General features: G+C 43.8%; 1 protein-coding gene across 8 annotated transcripts in view; it reads right to left on the bottom strand.

The window, feature by feature from the left end:
* The window catches only part of AGAP1 (ArfGAP with GTPase domain, ankyrin repeat and PH domain 1), a 589,384-nt gene that overhangs the window by 78,482 nt on the left and 489,693 nt on the right, over positions 1 to 21,209 (bottom strand). For all 8 annotated transcript variants that reach the window (XM_068245326.1, XM_068245327.1, XM_068245325.1 and 5 more), the window contains one exon: positions 2,680 to 2,841. In XM_068245326.1, coding sequence (XP_068101427.1) covers positions 2,680 to 2,841 — 162 coding nt within the window. The remainder of the gene's footprint in view (positions 1 to 2,679; positions 2,842 to 21,209) is intronic.

The raw sequence follows: 21,209 nt of genomic DNA, 5'->3' as shown, positions 1-21,209 counted from the left end.
CGCCTAAACTCACTTTAGGCATGATAAGAAGAAACTCGCGCGAATTTTCCGTGCGCAAAGGTTTGCGCGCGCGCCCTCGCGATTGCGCGCAAATCGCCCATTGAACCCTATGGGACTTTGCGCGCGCGCCTGTGCGTTTGCGCGCGCAAAACTTTGCGCGCGGGAGCTTCGCGCGAAGAGCAGCAAAAATCGGTGATAACTCAGCTTTGCACGGCTTATCACGCCTAAAGTCTTTTAGGCGTGATAACTGAGTTATCACCGCTTTGTGAATCAAGCCCTATGTCTGCCTCCGTGAAAGCAGGAAGTAGACACACTGCACATTTATAGCAGGATTTATATCAGCTGTAACAAAAAGGTTTTCCTTCAAAGATTATTATGCTGTTGCTTATTTCTTAGAGCAGAGAAGAGGTTCTGTGTTCAGGTCTGCTGTAAAAAACAGACCAATGCTATTCCACCTTGGCAGGTTTCGATTAGACAAGCTCCATATATTTGCATACAGAATTTGCACTATCCTCTATGAACTTGGAAAGATTTACATCTCATTGACCATCCCTTATCATAGACATCCCATTGACAATTGCTTCTTTACAGAAAAATTAGTAATCTAATCTGAATGTTGTCCTCTGTATTTCACTTTTGACAGTTGCTAAGAGCAATGTAGTTTTTACCATACACTGTAGGACATTTACCTTTTAAGGCAAATAGAATCAAGAATTCCCAGGGAACAGAGCAACTGGTCTCCCCTCCAACCGGCCCCTCCAATCACACCCCAGGCTGCCCGAAGATGGAAACAAATTGGTAGGCTGGGATCCAAATGTCTCTACCGCTTAGCCCAGCCCTCCCTTGTAACCTTAGCCCGAAATAGGTCACTGAAAGGAAAAATTAAATCTTGGTATATCCCTTCTACACTGTAAATTAATGTGAAGGTTTGTGTAACCAATTACATCACCATAGAACCACAAATACATTGTAATATGTAGCAGCTAAATTTAGGCCTCCTATATATAGGTGACAAATGGCCAGATCAGGGCTGTCCATCCTGGTCTGATCCAGCTGGACTGTATAAATGTAATTAGTTGGGTGCACTTACATTTATACTACACATGGAATATGAGTAATGCAGTAACTTATGTAATATGCATGTCTACAACGTAGACATAATGTATACCATGAAACAGACTCACATCATGCAAATATCACAGACTTGTGAAGTTACAGTGTCCTGTACGCTTACATTAGTATTGTGTATACAGTAGGCAAACTGCCCTCATACTTTTCATGAACCACTCTATACAGGAAATAGATTATTTTTTTTGTTAATTTGGTTGACTGTGACAGACTTGTAATATATCACTTTGAATGAAGTGGAAACGCTTCTTCTCTAAGGCTGCTTTCACAGTAAGACGTTACAGGCGCATGTTAGTGCAGCCTGTAACGCATCCCAATTCACAGCAATGATTAATCAAAGGGCTGTTCACAGTGCCCACGTTGCGTTACATTGTAATGCAGCACGTAAGTTGAAAGTGCTGCATGCTGTGCGTTATGCGCGGCTAAGCCACGTTAGACTGTGCGCACATGCTCAGTAGTGTTGGAGGAGGAGGTCTTCCCTCCTCCTCCACGGCCAGGCACATGGCTAATTAATATTCACTGCACGGTGTGACGTGCAGTGTTTACTTCCTGGAGAGCCGCTCTGTGCGCCGATTGGCGGGCGGGACGTGTTGCTGCATGCGTCCAAGAGTACGCCTCACGGCATCACGGACGCCAAAGTGAGCTGCACAACGCGGCTCACTCTGACGTCCACATCCAAGAGCGCCAAGCGTTGCGTTGGGGGCACGTTATGCGACCATAACTACCCCTTAAACGCAACGTCTTGGTGTGAAAGTAGCCTTAATGTCCTTCACCAATTTCTCCTGAATAAGCAAAGTAATGATGCATGAGAGCTTAGGAAGATTGAACAGCACTGAATGCAAGGGTGTAACTAGAGGAAAGCAGCCCCAGTGATCACAGGGGGTCCCAGAGCTGTGGAGGGCCCCCCCCCCCCCAATTACTAATCTTCCCTTCATCCGATACAGGAGACCATCCTTCAAATCAGGTGTTTTTGTGGCTACAATTGTTATGGGTGTAAAGATTAAGATTTGTTTGATGACCCTTGTGATATGGGTCCCAAGGCTGTGAAGGGCACCAAAGAAAAGGGTGTGAACATTGTGAGGGCCCCTTTTGCTGGGGAGCCACTGACTGAACTGCCCACATTACTTGTATTCCTTGCTCCATGGCCTGATGAAGCCACACTAGGGAGCATTAGTCTTACATTTTCACAGGTTAATCTGTTACCATGTACCACCCTACTACAGGGCACTGTCTAGATTATGTCCACATCAGATGATGAAACCCTGCAAAATCTGCACCTAAAGTTAAGAACTACTTCGAGCAAAATTCATGCAGCAACAGGTAGCCGTATTGAAACCGCTCACATGGGGAATGAATAGCCAGCACAAAGACTTGTCCAGCAATGGAACGGAACAAATGGGAAACAGCAATGCATGTTTTCATATTGTATGTGGTTATGTAATACAGTAGTGATAATAGTGACACAGATTTCCCCTATCAGTCAATACAAAGCTGTTTTCTCTGATTTCTAAGGGAGAAGTGACACAGACTGCTCACAAAACAGGATCTCACCTTCAGCTGTGCTGGAAAGCCCGTCAGCCTTGAAGTTGCTTGTACTTTTCTTCCGGCGGTGTTTCTTGCGATTGGCGTGTGGCGATGGTGGTGGATCCAATTTAGGGCTTGTGGTGCTAGAGATGCTGGGACTGGAACACACAGAGTCACCCAGTCCAGTGTCTGCAATTTAAACACAGGTGGAGGATTGTTAACAGTATAATCACCACCAAGGTGCAGAGTTGACAGCCTCACAGAGAAACAAGACATAAAACCACTCCATCAAAGCACTTACACTAATCCCACCATAGGGACCTACGATACAAACAATTTATCGGTATTCCATTTCTCATAATGCTACTGGATGTTATACATGCAACACATTATTTAGTTCAGTATATAATCTGGTGCTGCCCCTACACGGTGAAACTCCCTGTCACAACCATTTAGGACAGCTCCACACCTGGAAGCATTTAAAGGAACACGATCAAACCAAGTGTTCTAAAATGACAATGTACAAATAATATCTAAGTAGCTGAGTATACATTTTCCTACTTTTTTTTGTTAAATATCAGAAGCAAAAGCTGTAAATCATTGTGTGTAGATTTTAGCTACATTTGGAATGTCTCATTTGCATAGGAGAATATCTGCAGTCTGACATGCTAAGTACAGTGTAATATTGAAGCAGAGTTATATGCAATGGCTCTGGTATCATGTTTCACACACTACAGCAGGCTTTCTCAACCAGGGTTTCCTGGAACCCAAGGGTTCCTCGAGTACTCTGCAGGGGTTCCTTGGCATTTTCCCCCATCGTGGGGGTAGTATAATAGAGCACATTATAATAGGTGATACTTCAACAAGAAGCACTAAATTGGGGGGTCAGGAGACAGTATAATGAGTGGTAGTGTAATAGGGGTAGTGAAATAAACTGCTACAGTGTTCTCCCTAGGCTCTTTTAGCCGGGTGCTCCACCCGGCTAGTTTTGGTCACCACCCAGCTGTCATCGGCTCAACTCCCTTCTATGCTGTAAGCATAGTTGCTCGCAGAAGCACCGGCCCTGTATTCCCTCCTCTCGCCCCACCCGGCTACTTTTTCATGCCACCCAGCTGGAATAAAATTCTGGGGAGAACACTGTGCTACAAATACTTTTAAAGACCAAGGCCTCGATTCATCAACACTTAGCAAATTTGTTAACAACAGTTTGGTAAAATACCGAATTTGTTAACTTCATTTCAGGATTCATCAAAGTTATCTACAGCTGTTAGCGAACATTCGGTAACGATTCGGTAACGATTCGCTAAAACGGAATAAAGTGCAATTCATGAAAAAGAAAGTGGGCGTGGTTTAGCGTTACATTTAGGATTAGTTATCTCCTTCACTGCTCTGTCGTTATTCCTGTCAGATCATTGCTGACAGAGAAGATGGAGCCATTTGAAGTGGTTATGTATCAGCTGAGAGTGATTCAAAGGCGCAGACGGGCAAGAATAAGGTCTGCAACCATATAAATTTGTAAGAGAATAGATTTATTTGCTATAACACGACATCTGCATTTCTCTTGAATCATCTTGTAAGAGAACACAGGCAGTGTCAGGGTTAACTAATTTGCTAGCTGCACTATAATTTTTTAGAAAAGGCTCCTATCAAATTGTGGGATTGTCCCAACCACTTTCAGAATCCTGGTCCAGGTGTAAAGCCCTATTCAGAATGTTGCTACGTAGTGCTCAAAGGACTGCCTTTTACCCACAATTCCATGGGAATCTTATGGCCTTGTGTTAAAGTACCACTGTAAAATGGAAATATCGACACGTTACCGAATGGTTACCGAATTGTTATCGAATTCACACCGAATGAGGAAAAACCTTGATGAATACAACTAGAAATCGCTAAACTTCGAATTCGGTAATTTAACAAACTGGAAAAAGTTATCTCAAAGAGAATGATGAATCGAGGCCCAAGCCTCCTGCAAAATAAATGCAGGGGTTCCTCGAGATCAAAAAATTGTTTGCAGGGGTTCCCTGATATCCCAAAGTTATTTGCAGGGTCCCTCCAGGGTAAAAAGGTCGAGGAAGTCTGCACTACAGTATTACAAATGTTTATGTTGCACATAAGATACATTTCCTCTGCTTTCTCCAGAGAGCTCTTCGAGACATGAAGAGAGCTTTCTCTCACACTCAGGGTTAACAGAGGGAGTGTGAAGGAATCTCCTCTCCCATCATGATGTAGTCCATCAGATTTTGGCCTTCACTGAAGTGTGAAAGGAATTTGATAACGGTAATAAAAGAGATAAGAATTCAAATGTATACACCCGTACTTAGCATCACTTCCCAAGTTCCTAGGAGATAATTTTCATCCTCTATTTAACTTTTCAGCATTTTACAAATGTCAAACTACCCCAACATTGGTGAAAAGTACCATCAAATTTATGTTGAGTATTTTCTTGCTTGCTGGTAGCTTAAAAGGCATTTTATGACAAGTTGTGAAAATATCACCCAGGAGAAAACTCCTGAGAAAAAAAGTGAATTGCATATAGGCCAAAATATTGTGTCTCCCTACATTTTCTTATAGAAAAATGACCGTCTCAAATGGCCTAGTACTGGACACTTCATATAAAAATCTTATATTTTCTTACATACCACATATACAAAAATTAATAAGTAATCTATCTAAATATTTTATGCAGACTAATCACCACTTTTGTGCTCTCCCCATTGACAATCTGATTACCTCTTTTATAACTCCAAATTTATAAGGATGATTAGCCTCTATTGATTGGCGATCAGTGCTTTGATTGCCAGTACTGCAATAACTCTACAATGATTATTTGCAGATCAGGCACAATAAAAGGTCTTCACTTGAGCAGCAGTATCAGTTTGAAGATACATCAGGTATAAAGCAACACTTCATATTTTCTGTGACTAAAACAAATGTGAGTCGAATGTTTCCTCTTCAGCAAAAGGGCAGAGGCTACATCCAGTGGTGTGTTGCTGTTGGCATAACAGCCTCTACTGCAATGCACCACCTATGCGACGCTCACAGTGCGGCAGGTGTGTTGCATTACAACGACATGCAGTGCTTTACAGCAAAATGCACACACTAACAGTGAAGCATACTTTTCATGGACTGTATGCTTCATTGTGTGCAACGCAATGCGTGGATAACGCGTGGCACCATTTTCCCTATCCCTTGCTTTGCCCTCCTGTTACAGGGAACGCAAGGCAATGTCACTGTGAGCCTAGCCCAGGCATGGGCAAACTTGGCCCTCCAGGTGTTAAGGAACTACAAGTCCCACAATGCATTGCAGGAGTCTTACAGCCACAGTCATGACTCATAAAGGCAAATGCATGGTGGGACTTGTAGTTCCTTAACAGCTGGAGGGCCAGGTTTGACCATTCCTGGCCTAGCCTATTGCTAGGAACACACAATAAGTTTTTCCACAGATTTACTGGCCAATTGATTTTCTGATCGTTTTTCCGATCAATTTCCATTCACTTCCATGAGAAAATGGATCAGATAAATGATCGAAATCATATGGGACTTGTCAGAAATGATCTATTGAGCCATCTATCTGCCAAAACAAACCTCATTGTGTATTCCCAGCATAAAGCGCATATGAAGCCTCAGTTGAAGATTTCAAGTCATGGATCATACTGGCTTCTTCCTCCTGGCTTTGTAAAAGAATCTGGTAGCTGCACTGCCACTTTTAATTGAAATAAGTGGACTCATGAGATATAATAACTTACAAAACACATTTTCTTTCCACCATTTCATAGCTACTGTCTTGCCAAAAAAGTAACCACAATATGCAATGCAATATAAATACTGCAAGCGTGAGCGGGATGGAAAAAAAACCCCAAAATCATAATACATAAAAACACGAACACATCCAAGAGACCAAAGAGTCGTGATTCTCTGCCTCCAATCAGCACTCAGGCTATGAGGACAAGTTTTGATACATGACACACATTCCACAGGTATTGGAAATAGGATAAAGTACATATTTTGGGACCTTGAAATCCATGGATTGTAGAAGCGGAGATGCAGAGCAATATTTACACATATTTATAACCATTCTAACTTAGGTCAGCTAATCATTCAACTTACTTACAGCAGTTTAATTCCGATGAATTCTTACATTCAGATAAAACAGGCCTTGAGAAAAAAAAACTATTCTTGCAAAGAGGATACTGAATGCGTCAGACACAAAACAGATAGTAGAAGAATGAAACAGCTTGCTATAAAACAATGAGAGGCAAATACAGAGGTATAGGAAGAAGCTGACAGGTATATAAAAGATACAGAAAGGAGGAGGGGACAGGAGGGAAAGACGTGGTCCTTCTGCACAGTGCCGCGTCTCGCAGTTTTTTATGGATATCACTTCACATTCTATTTTATTGCTATTGTAAGAATGTGTCCAACCCTCTCCCAAAATATACCCCTCTCCCGTGGGTAGCAGCTTCGTTGTTTGTGATGAGCAGGAATAAAATAAAATACCCATAAATATAAGTGCAAGGAAATGAACCCTCCAAGTGATCAGTGCCGTCACTGGCCTGCTCTCAAGGACACACATAACTTATTGTGCAATCATTTAGGTTCAGCGAGAGTTGGAGACGGGGCAACTTATCTCTGATGACAGAAATCCACATGTCCTGGCAATGCCTGGCTTGGCTTAATAATACTCCAATTAACACTGTCTACATTTCAAGAACTCTGCTGTTAAGTACCCCCTCAAAGATAATCTGTATTCAAGATCGAACACTTTGCATTGAACATGACATAACCTACCTGTTTTGTGACTAATTTTCAAAATAACATGCATCATGTGCAGGTGGCTACCCTGATCGCCACATGTCTATGGATACTGGTAATTTTATTTCTAGATTGGCCTTGAATCTAAACTTGTAAAAATGCAGGCAGGCAGCTTCAATGTGTGAAATTTGCCTGCCTGCAGCTAAATGGAAACATTGGTGCCGCATAGACCACAACACTAGATCTGGCTATAGCGAAGGCCAGTGGACAATCTGGGCACGGGCAGGGCGGTTTATAACCAAAGGCATTCAAGACCATTGCCTGGAGTTGCACCATGCTCCTGGATAAGCCCCCGAACGAAGCCCTAACTCTAAACAAAGCACCACTCCTTGATTATCTGCTTCTGCTGCACATGTGTGCAGGAAACTCCGTTTCCTCCCTCTCTGCCACAGATTTAGCCACCCACTTCACCAACAAAATTGTCTCCATCCGCCAGGAAATATCCAATCTCCAATCTTCACCTCCCACCCCCTCCCAACCAGCTTCTCCTACACCCTATCCTCCCCTCACATCCTTCACTCCTACTACCACCGAGGAAGTCAACCACCTACTGCAGACTTCCCATACCACTACTTTCCCCCCTTGATCCCCCATCCCTTCTGATTTACTCCAGCCTCACTTCACGGAATTGGCCCCAGTCCTCACTACCCTGTTCAACCTCTCCCTATCCACAGGCACCTTCCCCTCAGTCTTCAAGCAGGCCACTGTACTACCCCTGCTCAAGAAACCCTCCCTCGACCCCTCGCTACCCTCCAACTACCGTCCTATCTCCCTCCTCCCTTTTGCCTCAAAACTCCTTGAGCGTCTGGTTCACAAACGCCTGACCCAGTACCTCAATGCCAACTCACTGCTAGACCAGCTGCAATCTGGATTTCGGCCTGCCCACTCAACCGAAACTGCTCTCACTAAAGTGGTCAATGACCTTGCCTTAGCTAAAGCTGAAGGTAAATACTCCATTCTCCTCCTCCTTGACCTTTCAGCAGCTTTTGATCATCCCCTACTCCTCCAGTCCCTCTAGTCCATGGGCATTCACGATCTCGCCCTGTCCTGGCTTTCATCCTACCTCTCCAACCGCTCCTTCACAACCGCCTTCAGTGAGTCCTCGTCCACCCCCAACCACCTCTCGGTGGGAGTCCCCCAAGGTTCGGTCCTTGGCCCTCTACTACTACTACCCTATACACATCCTCCATTGGCAAGGCTATCTCCTCCATGGGTTTTAACTATCATCTGTATGCAGATGATACCCAGATCTACCTCCACACCCCTGACATATCCACCACTACCATGGACAAGGTCTCCTCCTTCCTATCAGCCATCTCCTCATGGATGTCCACTAGGTTCCTGAAACTAAATCTAGACAAAACGGAATTTATGATCTTCCCACCCCGGCCATCCATGAACCTCCCAGATGTGCATGTCACTGTTAACCACACTCCTCCTTTTGTGTCCTACCTGATCATGCACCTCCATTACTATGAACCCATGCTATGCATCTGAGTGAACCTAACTTGCCTAATCTTCATACTCCATCCAGTGACTGACTAAGCATTACCTTGCACTCATACTGTGCTGCTTGATCTGGTTTTTCTTGTATTCATGTATTGTCATTTTGCTGTATGTCACCCCTAAATATTGTCTGTAACCTCAACTAATGTCCAGCGCTGCGTAATATGTTGGCGCTTTATAAGTACAATAAATAAATAAATGTGTAGCTGCAGGAAGTTAGGCGTCCTGAGGAGCAGCAGCATCGCTGGTCCCTGGAGAGCAAAAGTCAGACGGTCTGGATAGTGCAAGTTGCAGGCAGCCTCTACCATGTCCTCCTGTGCCACCTCTGTCCCCCTGTGCATTGTTCTGTCCCCCTGTGCCTCCTTAAGTCCCCCATGCCATCTTTACCCCTCTCCATGTGACCCCCTGTGCGACCATCTTGTCGATCTCCTACTATAGTGTTGGCACTTCATGATACATTACTGAACAAAAATCTGAAAGAACGGGGTTCATTTTCCAAGGCTGGAGAAGATTAAGGACTATAAGTGATCCAGCAAATCTGAACCAGATAAAAAAACGTTTTAAAGTAGCAAAAGTTAGCAGCGGAGTTACTGAAAGATTAGTAAATTAGGATTTGTGCAACCGCAAATGTGCACAGAACGTTATGCTAGAGCTTGATCACCTAGACTTTGTGGATTCTCTACTGAGAACGTTTCTTAAAATTCTATAATTCTCTCGGTTGCCATATAGAGGTAAAGAGCAGCTCTTTTTGTAGCAAGTGCACCAAACCAAGGTATGCCAGACAGAGTGGAATGGAAAGAGGCTAGCTTGGCGATAGGGCCTTAGTTGAGGTTTTTATTTCCTTCTAAGGCTAGGATTGAGCAACATCACTACTGTGATTTCAGTTATGATTCCACCAGTCTTTTAAAGAATTTGCCACTGGAACAGAAGGTCCCTGACAATTCAGATATAGATGAATACTTGGATCATACACCTAAGCACCAAGACTTGTTTCATGTCTTTCTGAAATATTCAGACTGGTCATAGGGTCAAGGGTTTATTGTTACCTCATTTGTAAACAGAGTAACCATGGTATGCATTATGCTTCTTCTAAAGGATGTTATATCAGGCACCCCACCGAGTATAACCCACTGTGCCTGCATTATCCCTGCTAACAATGAAGAACAATGCAGAATCAGACAAAAATACTATCTACCTTATTTTTTAATTTAATATGATTAAAACATTTTACAAGTAAAATTCACAAAATGAACAGCACTGTTGTGAATAGACTAACACGAAAATAATTGCTGCATGTAGGTGGAGTGCAATTATCCATGTTCATGTTTCATACTCATACGGTGAATTTAATTGAGAGAAATCAGTAGTTATAAGAATACACTGTCTAAACAGACTTTGACTAGCAAATAATGATATGTCAAGGTAAAGGTGGAGGAAATCAATGAGCGTTTCAAAGTGGATGACGAAAACTGGAGTCAGTTACCAGTAATCCTCCAGGGCAGATATAGTGACATTAGGCTTCAACCCAAACACTGAAAAAACACGAGCATTAGTCTTCCATCCTTACAGGCCTAGCCTATGCAGACACAAAAAATTACATTACATTATGCTTAAACACATTACCCTTATGGGGATTCTCCTGTCCTGGAGGCTCACAGGAAAGTGATTAATCTGAAAACTAACTTTTTCACAGTTAAGGTGCCCATACACTCGTCAGATTGGCAGCAGACAGATAAGAAATGCATCTGATGATCTATCTGATGCGTTTTTAGAACATTTTTTACCAGGATAGAATTCCAATAGATTTCAGTTTGAAATCTGTTGAAATTCGATCTGATGGCATTTTTTTGCCATCAGATTTCCATTAAGGCCAATGCAAACTGATAAGCAATCTCATCAGATCGACCTAAATTTTCCACCCTGCTAGTTCGATGGAAATCCATCGAAATCGATCGAAATCGGCCGTCGATCGGTCGATTGGCCAACCGATTTGCGATCGATCGATCGATCGATCGCGATCGATCGGTCGGCCAGAAAATCGGCTGAGTGTATGGGCTGCTTAATTCTCCAGCAGAGATGTTGTAAGAAGATTAAACAATTAACTTCAAATCTAAAGCCGCATCCACATGTACAAGGACTGTTCTCCAGCAGGGGTTGGGGCTTGATCCCTCTGGCAACAGTTCAGGGCACAAGGCTGTACAGGCCATCAACAAGTCTCTTTTACTATGGGGGTGGGGTGAGGAGGGACAATGCTTGGCACCAGACGAAGCAGCTTCTGGCGGGTGGGTTAAATGGTGAGAACAATGCACTCAGGGGTCACTCGCCTTCAGATTCTGCTACAGATACACCAAGATGGATTTGTAGATAAAGTCAGACATCAGGAAGCTCGCCCTAAGGGACGTTCATAAATGGAGGGGGTGAGGGTGTGTGTGGCTGGCATTACTTACCTTTTTTGGGCTGCTCCCTAGCCACCTACCTTGATGCTGGCATCCATCTCCTCGGGGACATTACCTTACTGGACTGGGTGAAAGAGAAAGCTGGCATTTGTACACCTCCCCAATAGGCAGGGCCAGTCCAACGTCCAATGGGGCCCTGGGGTACAGGTAACCCCCCCCCCCCCCCCAACACACACACACACAAATTCAGCCCCAGGGCCCCCAAGCCAGCCGCTTCCCACTAATCTTACCCTGAACTGAACTTCTATCTGCTCACTGGGGCCCCTGCATAATAGCAGCATTGTATTTCACTTGTTCTGGCAGCTAGTGCCCTGCTCCCAGTCTTCTTCCCGCTGTCTGCCTCTTGTAACCCAGCGCATTTTTATGCGTAAGCATAATGACATGCGTCACAAGAGGCAGGCAGCGGGATAAAGACAGGCGAGATAAAATGCTATCGTGCAAGGGCCCCAGACAGTACACGACAGCAAGGGGGTTGCTGAGCTGGGCTCCTACACCAGGTATGACACCTGGTTTGCCGGTGCACAATCCCTCTGTGAGTCACCACTTCACAATGGAAATATACTATATTGAATGAAGGAGGCAGTCAAATGGCGTATAAACTTGCGTTTATCAAATCAGTAGCAAAACACGTCATGTTTCGGGGAAATCCCCTTCCTCAGGTGTACATGCAACCACGACTAACACAGCAAACTTATGAACAACAGTAGTGCACCACACCCAATTAAAAGCTCCTCCTCCTTGGTCACATGACCAGCATACATATTAACCCCTCAGGGTAAGTCCAAGTCCAAATTAACCCTTCAGGGTTAAGTCCATCTTGTTGGGCACTACACATAGGTGTCTACCCAAAAGAAATAAACACCTAAGCATCATAAGTGTAAGCAAACATCAGGTAAAACCTAGTTAATACACAGGCATAACAGCAGTACTATGCATAGACTCACTGCACCACGGATGCTTAAAGGGAAGGTTCAGGGAACTCTTGAAAAAAATAAAAATCCCTATCCACTTACCTGGGGCTTCCTCCAGCCCGTGGCAGGCAGGAGGTGCCCTCGCCGCCGCTCCAGAGGCTTCCGGTCGTCTTCGGTGGCCGACCCGACCTGGCCAGGCCGGCTGCCAGGTCGGGCTCTTCTGCGCTCCATGGCCGGGCTCTTCTGCGTCCCACGCCGGCGCGCTGATGTCATCGGACGTCCTCCGGGCTGTACTGCGCAGGCGCAGTAGTTCTGCGCCTGCGCAATACAGCCCGGAGGACGTCCGATGACGTCAGCGCGCCCGCGTGGGACGCAGAAGAGCCCGGCCATGGAGCGCAGAAGAGCCCGACCTGGCAGCCGGCCTGGCCAGGTCGGGTCGGCCACCGAAGACGACCGGAAGCCTCTGGAGCGGCGGCGAGGGCACCTCCTGCCTGCCACGGGCTGGAGGAAGCCCCAGGTAAGTGGATAGGGATTTTTATTTTTTTCAAGAGTTCCCTGAACCTTCCCTTTAAGAGCCAGAAGAATAGCTTCCACAGAGGAGGGTTATGAAACCGCGGCAGATAGGCTTACGAATAAATTTTTATCAAAGGGATATGACCCCAAATTGCTAGGTAAAGTACGAGCTGAAGTGGACTGTTGTTTATAAGTTTGCTGTGTTAGTCGTGGTTGCATGTACACCTGAGGAAGGGGATTTCCCCGAAACATGTCGTGTTTTGCTACTGATTTGATAAACGCAAGTTTATACGCCATTTGAGTGCCTCCTTCATTCAATATAATATATCCCCAGACAGTACATAAAAGTTAAGGTGGAGGTGTGGATCCGGCAGCACGGGGCCCTGGGGCAATTACCCCCCTTGCCTTAATGGAAGCACCGGCCCTGCCAACAGGCATCTTAATCCATTGTATTTTGATAGACTTATTAATCTTAACACAATACAAAATAAATAACATGACCAACTTTGTAGATGGAAGTATCATTTAATTTCAAAAACGCCAAATGTACATCTTAGAAAAGAAGGAAACTCCAGATGAGGCTATTGTCTGGACCTTTGAAATACTAACTGACAGATATCCATCCAATCCATCCTGAAGAAAGTCTAGCAAAGAAACCTATGACAATTTGTTTTGTTTTACTCATAAGAAGAGTACTAATTTAACTGTAGGTACATCTTTCTTCTTGCTGCCTTCCTTCTGGATAAACCGATCCCACCCATTAACCACTTGTGTTTGAAACAAACAATCTCAAGATTTAACTAGGTGAGATAGGAGGGAAGCAAACCGTATGTGTGTGTGTATACAATATAAAAGGCCCATACACACGTCCATTTTATGCGAACGACGGGTCGTTCGCCCGCTAAATCGGGCATGTGTACGCCGGGCGGATCGCTCAAACTCACTCTTATCACGCGAATGACAGTCTGTACACACGCCCGATTTAGAGGGCGAACGACTGAACGACGGGTCGTTCAAACCACCCGTCGTTCGCAAAAAACGGACGTGTGTATGGGCCTTAAGACCTAATGCTGAGTGTGTATATACAGTGGGTTGCAAAAGTATTCGGCCCCCTTGAAGTTTTCCACATTTTGTCATATTACTGCCACAAACATGAATCAATCTTATTGGAATTCCACATGAAAGACCAACACAAAGTGGTGTACACATGAAGTGGAACGAAAATCATACATGATTCCAAACATTTTTAATAAATAACTGCAAAGTGGTGTGCGCATAATTATTCGCCCCCCTTTGATCTGAGTGCAGTCAGTTGCCTATAGACATTGCCTGATGAGTGCTAATGACTAAATAGAGTGCACCTGTGTGTAATCTAATGTCAGTACAAATACAGCTGCTCTGTGAGGGCCTCAGAGGTTGTCTAAGAGAATATTGGGAGCAACCACAAAGTGAAGTCCAAAGAACACACAAGACAGGTCCAAGACAGGTCAGGGATCAAGTTATTGAGAAATTTAAAGCAGGCTTAGGCTACAAAAAGATTTCCAAAGCCTTGAACATCCCAAAGAGCACTGTTCAAGCGATCATTCAGAAATGGAAGGAGTATGGCACAACTGTAAACCTACCAAGACAAGGCCGTCCACCTAAACTCACAGGCCGAACAAGGTGAGCGCTGATCAGAAATGCAGTCAGGAGGCCCATGGTGACTCTGGACGAGCTGCAGAGATCTACAACTCAGGTGGGAGACTCAGTCCATAGGACAACTATTAGTCATGCACTGTACAAAGTTGGCCTTTATGGAAGAGTGGCAAGAAGAAAGGCATTGTTAACCGAAAGCATAAGAAGTCCCGTTTGCAGTTTGCCACAAGCCATGTGGGGGAAAAAGCAACCATGTGGAAGAAGGTGCTCTGGTCAGATGAGACCAAAATGGAACTTTTTGGCCAAAATGCAAAACGCTATGTGTGGCAGAAAACTAACACTGCACATCACTCTGAACACACCATCCCCACTGTCTAATACGGTGGTGGCAGCATCATGCTCGGGGGGTGCATCTCTTCAGCAGGGACAGGGAAGCTGGTCAGAGTTGATGGGAAGATGGATGGAGCCAAATACAGGGCAAACTTGGAAGAAAACCTCTTGGAGACTGCAAAAGACTTGAGACTGGGGCGGAGGTTCACCTTCCAGCAGGACAACAACCCTAAACATAAAGCCAGGCCAACAATGGAATGGTTTAAAACAAAACATATCCATGTGTTAGAATGGCCCAGTCAAAGTCCAGATCTAAATCCAATCGAGAATCTGTGGCAAGATCTGAAAACTGCTGTTCACAAACGCTGTCCATCTAATCTGACTAAGCTGGAGCTGTTTTGCAAAGAAGAATGGGCAAGGATTTCAGTCTCTAGATGTGCAAAGCTGGTAGAGACATACCCTAAAAGACTCTACAAAGTATTGACTCAGGGGGCCAAATAATTACGCACACCCCTCTTTGCAGTTATTTATTTGTAAAAAATGTTTGGAATGATGTATGATTTTCGATCCACTTCTCAAATGTACACCACTTTGTATTGGTCTTTCACGTGGAATTCCAATAAAATTGATGCATGTTTGTGGCAGTAATGTGACAAAATGTGGAAAACTTCAAGGGGCCGAATACTTTTGCAACCCACTGTATGATAAAACCTAATGCTAAGACTGATCAGTGGCAAAAGGCGACAAGGCTCGCCAGAGAACGCATAGGCTTGACACCATCAAAGCCGACACAGGATTGAGCTCAAGGCAACTGGCGGAAATGGTACAAGATCGGACAGCATGGAGAGAGCTAGCTCATAGAATTGGATATGACTGAATGGATAACATTATATACTGTATATATATTTATTTTCTAACAACTGTTTGGGATGGAAGCCAAATTAACATTTACCTCCCAAGAATAGTCACTGTCAGTAAACGATTGGGTAAAAATTCATATTATATTAGAGCACAGTTTGATAACGCCTCAGCTGCCCACTGGAAATGAAAAAGCACACACAACCCAGCTAAGCATTCTGCTTTTAGTTTAACTGGAAGCAATCACTGGCTGCTGTTCCCCGAGGGTTGTTACCTCACGCTTGTATGTCTGACAGCCTTTGCCTTTCTTTACCCAGCTCCAGAGAGTAGCACCATCTTGTCATTATTTTCTGCCTGGGTTTCTGTAGTGTTGTGACAATGGAGGCTCTGTAAGTAAAAATATAGATCCTTTTCCTCTGTTGAGGGGTTATGCCAAGGTCTTGATCCCATTTACTACAATAATAAGGGGAGTCTGCAGTGGTGTTTTGGAGCAGAGAATATAGAAGTGCTACTCCTCTTAATGGGTTCCCCTTGAGTGCTAAAGAAGTCTGGTAGTTAGCTATGTAAAATGTTTAAATTGCATTTATCTTTTGCAGTGGCCTAAGGTACTTCACTTAACAGCCTTTTCAGTCATAATCTACATAAAAGACACTCCGTCACTAGCTAGTCCACACATTGCAAATAACAATGTAGTATTTTTGATTGGTTGCATTTTATTTATTATTGCCATCTGCACCATATTAACTCCATGGGGCTGTTTGTGATTAATTTATAGCTTGTGCTTTATGTGCCATAAGTTATGTTAACAATGGACTAAGCATTTATTTTTCTCTCTGGTTACAATGGATCTATAAAACACTGCAGCTGTAATGATGAAAATGACCCTACCTAGCGTTAAGCTTCTACTTTGCCGTTGTCTTTTTAGTCTGCTTTTATCCACCACAAAGACTGAGCTTTACAATGTTTGCTATGTTTCTCATTGTTTGCTATGTGATACCCTTTGACATAAACATGAAATTTGAGAGAAGCTAGTCTAGATTCTCTGCAGGTGACCATGGGACAGACAGAGCGACTTATTGTGCAATCATTACAGAGTAAGCACTTGTTGAACCACTTTCCACAATGCCCATGGGATTCCTGAATGCCCACAGACTGCAGGTGCTCCGGTGATTAAGGGGTTATTACACCCAGGAATTATTTCAATGCCTGGAGTTGGTTGAGAGCTTCACTGCTCCACTGACAAATCGCACAAGACAGCTAATTTTACAAGTCAGGTAGCAGATACCACACAGCTGGCAAAAAGCGGGAAGAAGCTGACATCAGACCCTCCAACTCCTTCCTCCTCCCCTCAATAACCATCCTAGACCTCATTCTGACATTCTTTCCCTTTGCCAGCACCTCCTGTTTTGTGGTCCTTCACATAAAGTCATTTATCTAATTAGGAAACGTTCAGAGCGGCTTTCAAAGGCGGGAGCCACAGGGAAACACAGGCTGCTTAAAAAATAAGATCCTTTTACTCTGCCCCCCATGCATGCCGTTAATTGAACGCAAGGAGGGGGGAAGACAGCATTGAAATCAGAAAATAAAATGAAGACCCAATGTGTGTTATTTTGTCTTGGACAAAAAGCGGGGACAATAAGCAGCATTATTCACTAGCAAAGAAGAACATTTAAATCCCAAAGATAGAGAAGAACAAGACGAAACAAGAGGGGGGAAAAAAAACTTGTGTCTACAGCCCTGCTGATATCACACGCACATTAACACAGGGCTTTCAAATTCGGAACCTTTTAATGAAAAGGAAGAGAGAAAGTTTAAATTAAAAGGATCTTTCTTGTTTGAAGTAAATGACAAAAAATAGGAAATAAAATAATCCAAAAGTATGGAACGATGAGCCAGAAAGTGGGGGGGCCGAGACGCTGAATTCACCGGCTGAAGAAAGGGGGGAGGGTGGGGAGCACTTTAGAAAAAAAAGTTTTATTACAAGGGAATATCAGAAGCATTTATCATTTTTCTCGCATTGCCAAGTACCTGATTATTCCTCATTTCCCTTTTTGTCATGTTCCTGATGAGTTTTTTACGCTGGTGTAAACTGCTTGCTGCTGTCCTACAAACATGAATCTGCAGGAGAGGGGTTAATGGAAGGGATTTAACAAGCACTGAAAACAGGTCACAGGTTTCAGGTGAAGCAATAGGGGTGGCCACACATGAAGTGGTATAGAAGAGCTATTGATTTCAACAATTTATAAGGTAGACAAAAAATATAAATCAAATGATATAATGTAGCTACCAAGGGTGAAATTGGAAATTATGAGGCTGGCCAGTGACATTTTGATATACCCCCCCCCCCCCCCCCGCATAGTGGCCCCCCATGGTCAGGGGTCATCACATAATAGCCACCATGACCTCCCCACACTCACCTTCATAACAAGTGGCCACCATGACACTCTCCTCGTCCTCCTTCCCCCCTATAACCATTCCATCCCAGTATAGGCATGTCCCTTAAATAAAGTCATGCTCTCAATGTATAGTCATGCTCCCTTCAGATGGCTGATGCCCCCACTCCATTGTAGATCAGCACAGGGGTGCAGGTGTTGCTGTTGTGGCTTCTTGTCTCAGAGCACACTGCAGTCCATTTTCTTTCACTTTCCTCATTCACCTTATGGCTCCCTTATCATCAACACTCCATCACAGTTTGCACCAGATTGAGGTTACCTAGTCAAATGGCTATAGTAACATCTGCTTCCCTGTGCTGCTCTGCACAGTAGTCATTGGAGAAGACCAAGGAAGCTCCAGAAAGGGTGACCCTACCTTGGAGGTAGGGCAAGATATTGGATGGTCCCCTAGGCTCAACTGCAGTTCCAGATGTTGCTCAACCAGTAGATCTGCCTCTAGTGGCAACTACAAAGAAATAATTGCAGAATCTCAAAAATCCAAAAATCTTTTTCTCTGATCGGCTATGCCAAAATTGTTAGATCAATGGTAAAGGTAGAGAGATGGCGCTTTTAATGCAATTTGTGCCAGTAGTTCAAACCATCTTGATCAAACAGATTGTTCATTCAATTTGATTGTTCCATTTAGGGTCTCTGAAAGATCTGGCAAGCTTGCAGATGGCCAAATCAGCGGATCCATAAGTTGTGTGCCTCATGATTTTGTGGATCATACAAGGCTGCTTGAAAATTCTACCACCACAAAACAGAAGTTTACTATATCCGAACTGTTCATACGTTGTATATTTATACAGACGCAGTTGCTGGAACCCGAGGACCTAGTTTACTATATCCAGAGGTTTACTATATCAGAGTTTACTATAACGACATTCTACTGTATTGCATTTAGGAAATGGTCTTGAATGGTTCACTTGGCAAAGTATCACTGGTCAAAAAGCATACACACCTAAACTAGTCAGTACCTGCTTACTACATGAACACCCTCTTCCTCAACAAGCGTCCATTTGAACTCCACCAATCCTCCTCTTTGGTCAGGAACGCAATTCTCTCCCTTCGTAATTGTAATTGGATGGCAGGGCTGTCAATCAATGCAGCTCCCATCACCATCCCATAATGCAAATGCCAGAAGAGAGAAAGACCTCCGTGGTCCTTTCATGTTTAGCAACCTATAGATCACGTTAGAGGATGCTGCTGCATTTAGGGAGAAGAGGGGTCCGGCTGTCCACGCAGGTACATTTTTATAAGTTCCGCTTTAAATTAAATCCTGAATGCTAGTTGCTGACTGTAATCTAATACGAAACAGGAGTATGCCAACATCTTTTTTTCATGATTGGTCCAGGGTCAACTGCATAGTTGGAACTATTTCTTGGTGATCTTCAGAAGGCATCTTGATACAGTATTTAAAACCGAGTGAAAACACAGCGCATTCTTTTACAAATATGGGTTAGTAACTCAGGATTAGTTTTGATGAGTAACCGACCTGACCCATTTATAAAATTACTTTATTTTTCAACTTACACATCTAAAACATGTGAAAAGGCCACAATGAAATTTGGGCACACAGTGAGGCCGAAAAGACGCTGCTCAGTACAATGTTCTCCTGTCTATGTTTTTATATATTACCGTACTGTAACCCTATCTCCAAATTTCACTGTCACCTTGCTTTCCATAATTCTGGCTCCAGCTATTGCCTGCACTCAAATTACACAGTGAGCACCGCTATTGCCATAATTCACATTACAGCCTACAGTGCCACCAAAATCCTCCGCAATGCACGCCGCCAAAATGTACTGGTTCACAAAAATCATTTTGCCTGACTCACAATTTAAAAAAAAATTGTTTCCTAATGTGCATTTTCAGTTTTTATATGTTGTGCCGGAAGAAGGGTCTAGGTGGCTAAACAGACTATCGCCATTACACACAAAATTATACTATAATTATTCCTTAGATAGTAAGCCTTTCTTTCAGTTTCTCCTTCAGATGCTTCAAACTTGAGGCCAATTTTCCATCTTGCTCAGGAAAAATACTACAAGTCATGCTGTACCCTATGATATGCTGGAAAGTCCAACTTCTAGCAAAAACTTCTACAGTACTAGGATATGATGCCAAGGGTGGGTCAGTAACAAATGGGACATACAGTTTCTGGATAGGAATGTATATGGACATATGTCTGTAGTGGAATTTGGCACTAGGTGATCCACGCCCCAATAAGAGGCCTCCATTTCCGTCCATAACTCACAGCCCCGGTATTAACAGGAGAGAAGGTTACAGTTTCCTTTTAAGGCGCCTGGATCTAGATGAATAAAAACACATACAGTCGGGTTTTTGGGCCCTCTGCAGACTGTATTGTTCCTCTGTGACAATGCTCACAAATAGCGTCTCTCACAGGAGACATCTTCAAACTCTCCCCTCCTCCCCTGAACGTATGGCTGTCTTTTTTTGGCTGCACGGATCCTTGTTATTATTTCTTGCGCCTCTGAAGACATCTCTCTTCTCGTTTTCCCTCTGTTCCATTTCCCCCGTCACAAGATTGTCACTCGGAGAATTTTTTCCCTTTCTAGTGCCTTTCTCTTGGAAGAAGCTTAAAGCCTCGTCCTCGACTGCCACTTCAATGGGGTTACAGCCATGTTCCTACCTCTGCTGTCGGCATCACCTGAATTTCCGAATAAATCTTTGCTCCGGAACCAGAGAATCTTTGCAAATTACAACTGAATGTCGCTACTTTTCGCTAACAGCCTGAATGCCAGATATTTAAAGGGAACAATAGAGGAAGAGGGCAAATTATTCATACACACAATATGTAAAGATATAATCCTCTCACTAGCATCTGTCATTCTCCACTTTACATAGAAACGGCAGCATTTCTTCCTGAATGTTAGGGTGGCCATAGAAAGCTCAATATCATCCTGATTGGAAGGCCTAACGCACAAACGTGCAAGGACTGCGCTGTGATGGGCTACCCAATGCGATATTAATGAGCCATTTGCAAACTATGGGAGGATATCTGTAGGAGAAGTTCAAGTCCTTCTCATTTCTCAATGACTAAAAAGAACAACTGCAACCAATCATACCGAGATTTAGCAGCAATT

The sequence above is a fragment of the Hyperolius riggenbachi genome, chromosome 7 (genome assembly GCF_040937935.1).
Source record: "Hyperolius riggenbachi isolate aHypRig1 chromosome 7, aHypRig1.pri, whole genome shotgun sequence".
NCBI lineage: Eukaryota > Metazoa > Chordata > Amphibia > Anura > Hyperoliidae > Hyperolius > Hyperolius riggenbachi.
This window is presented reverse-complemented; position numbering and strand designations above follow the sequence as displayed.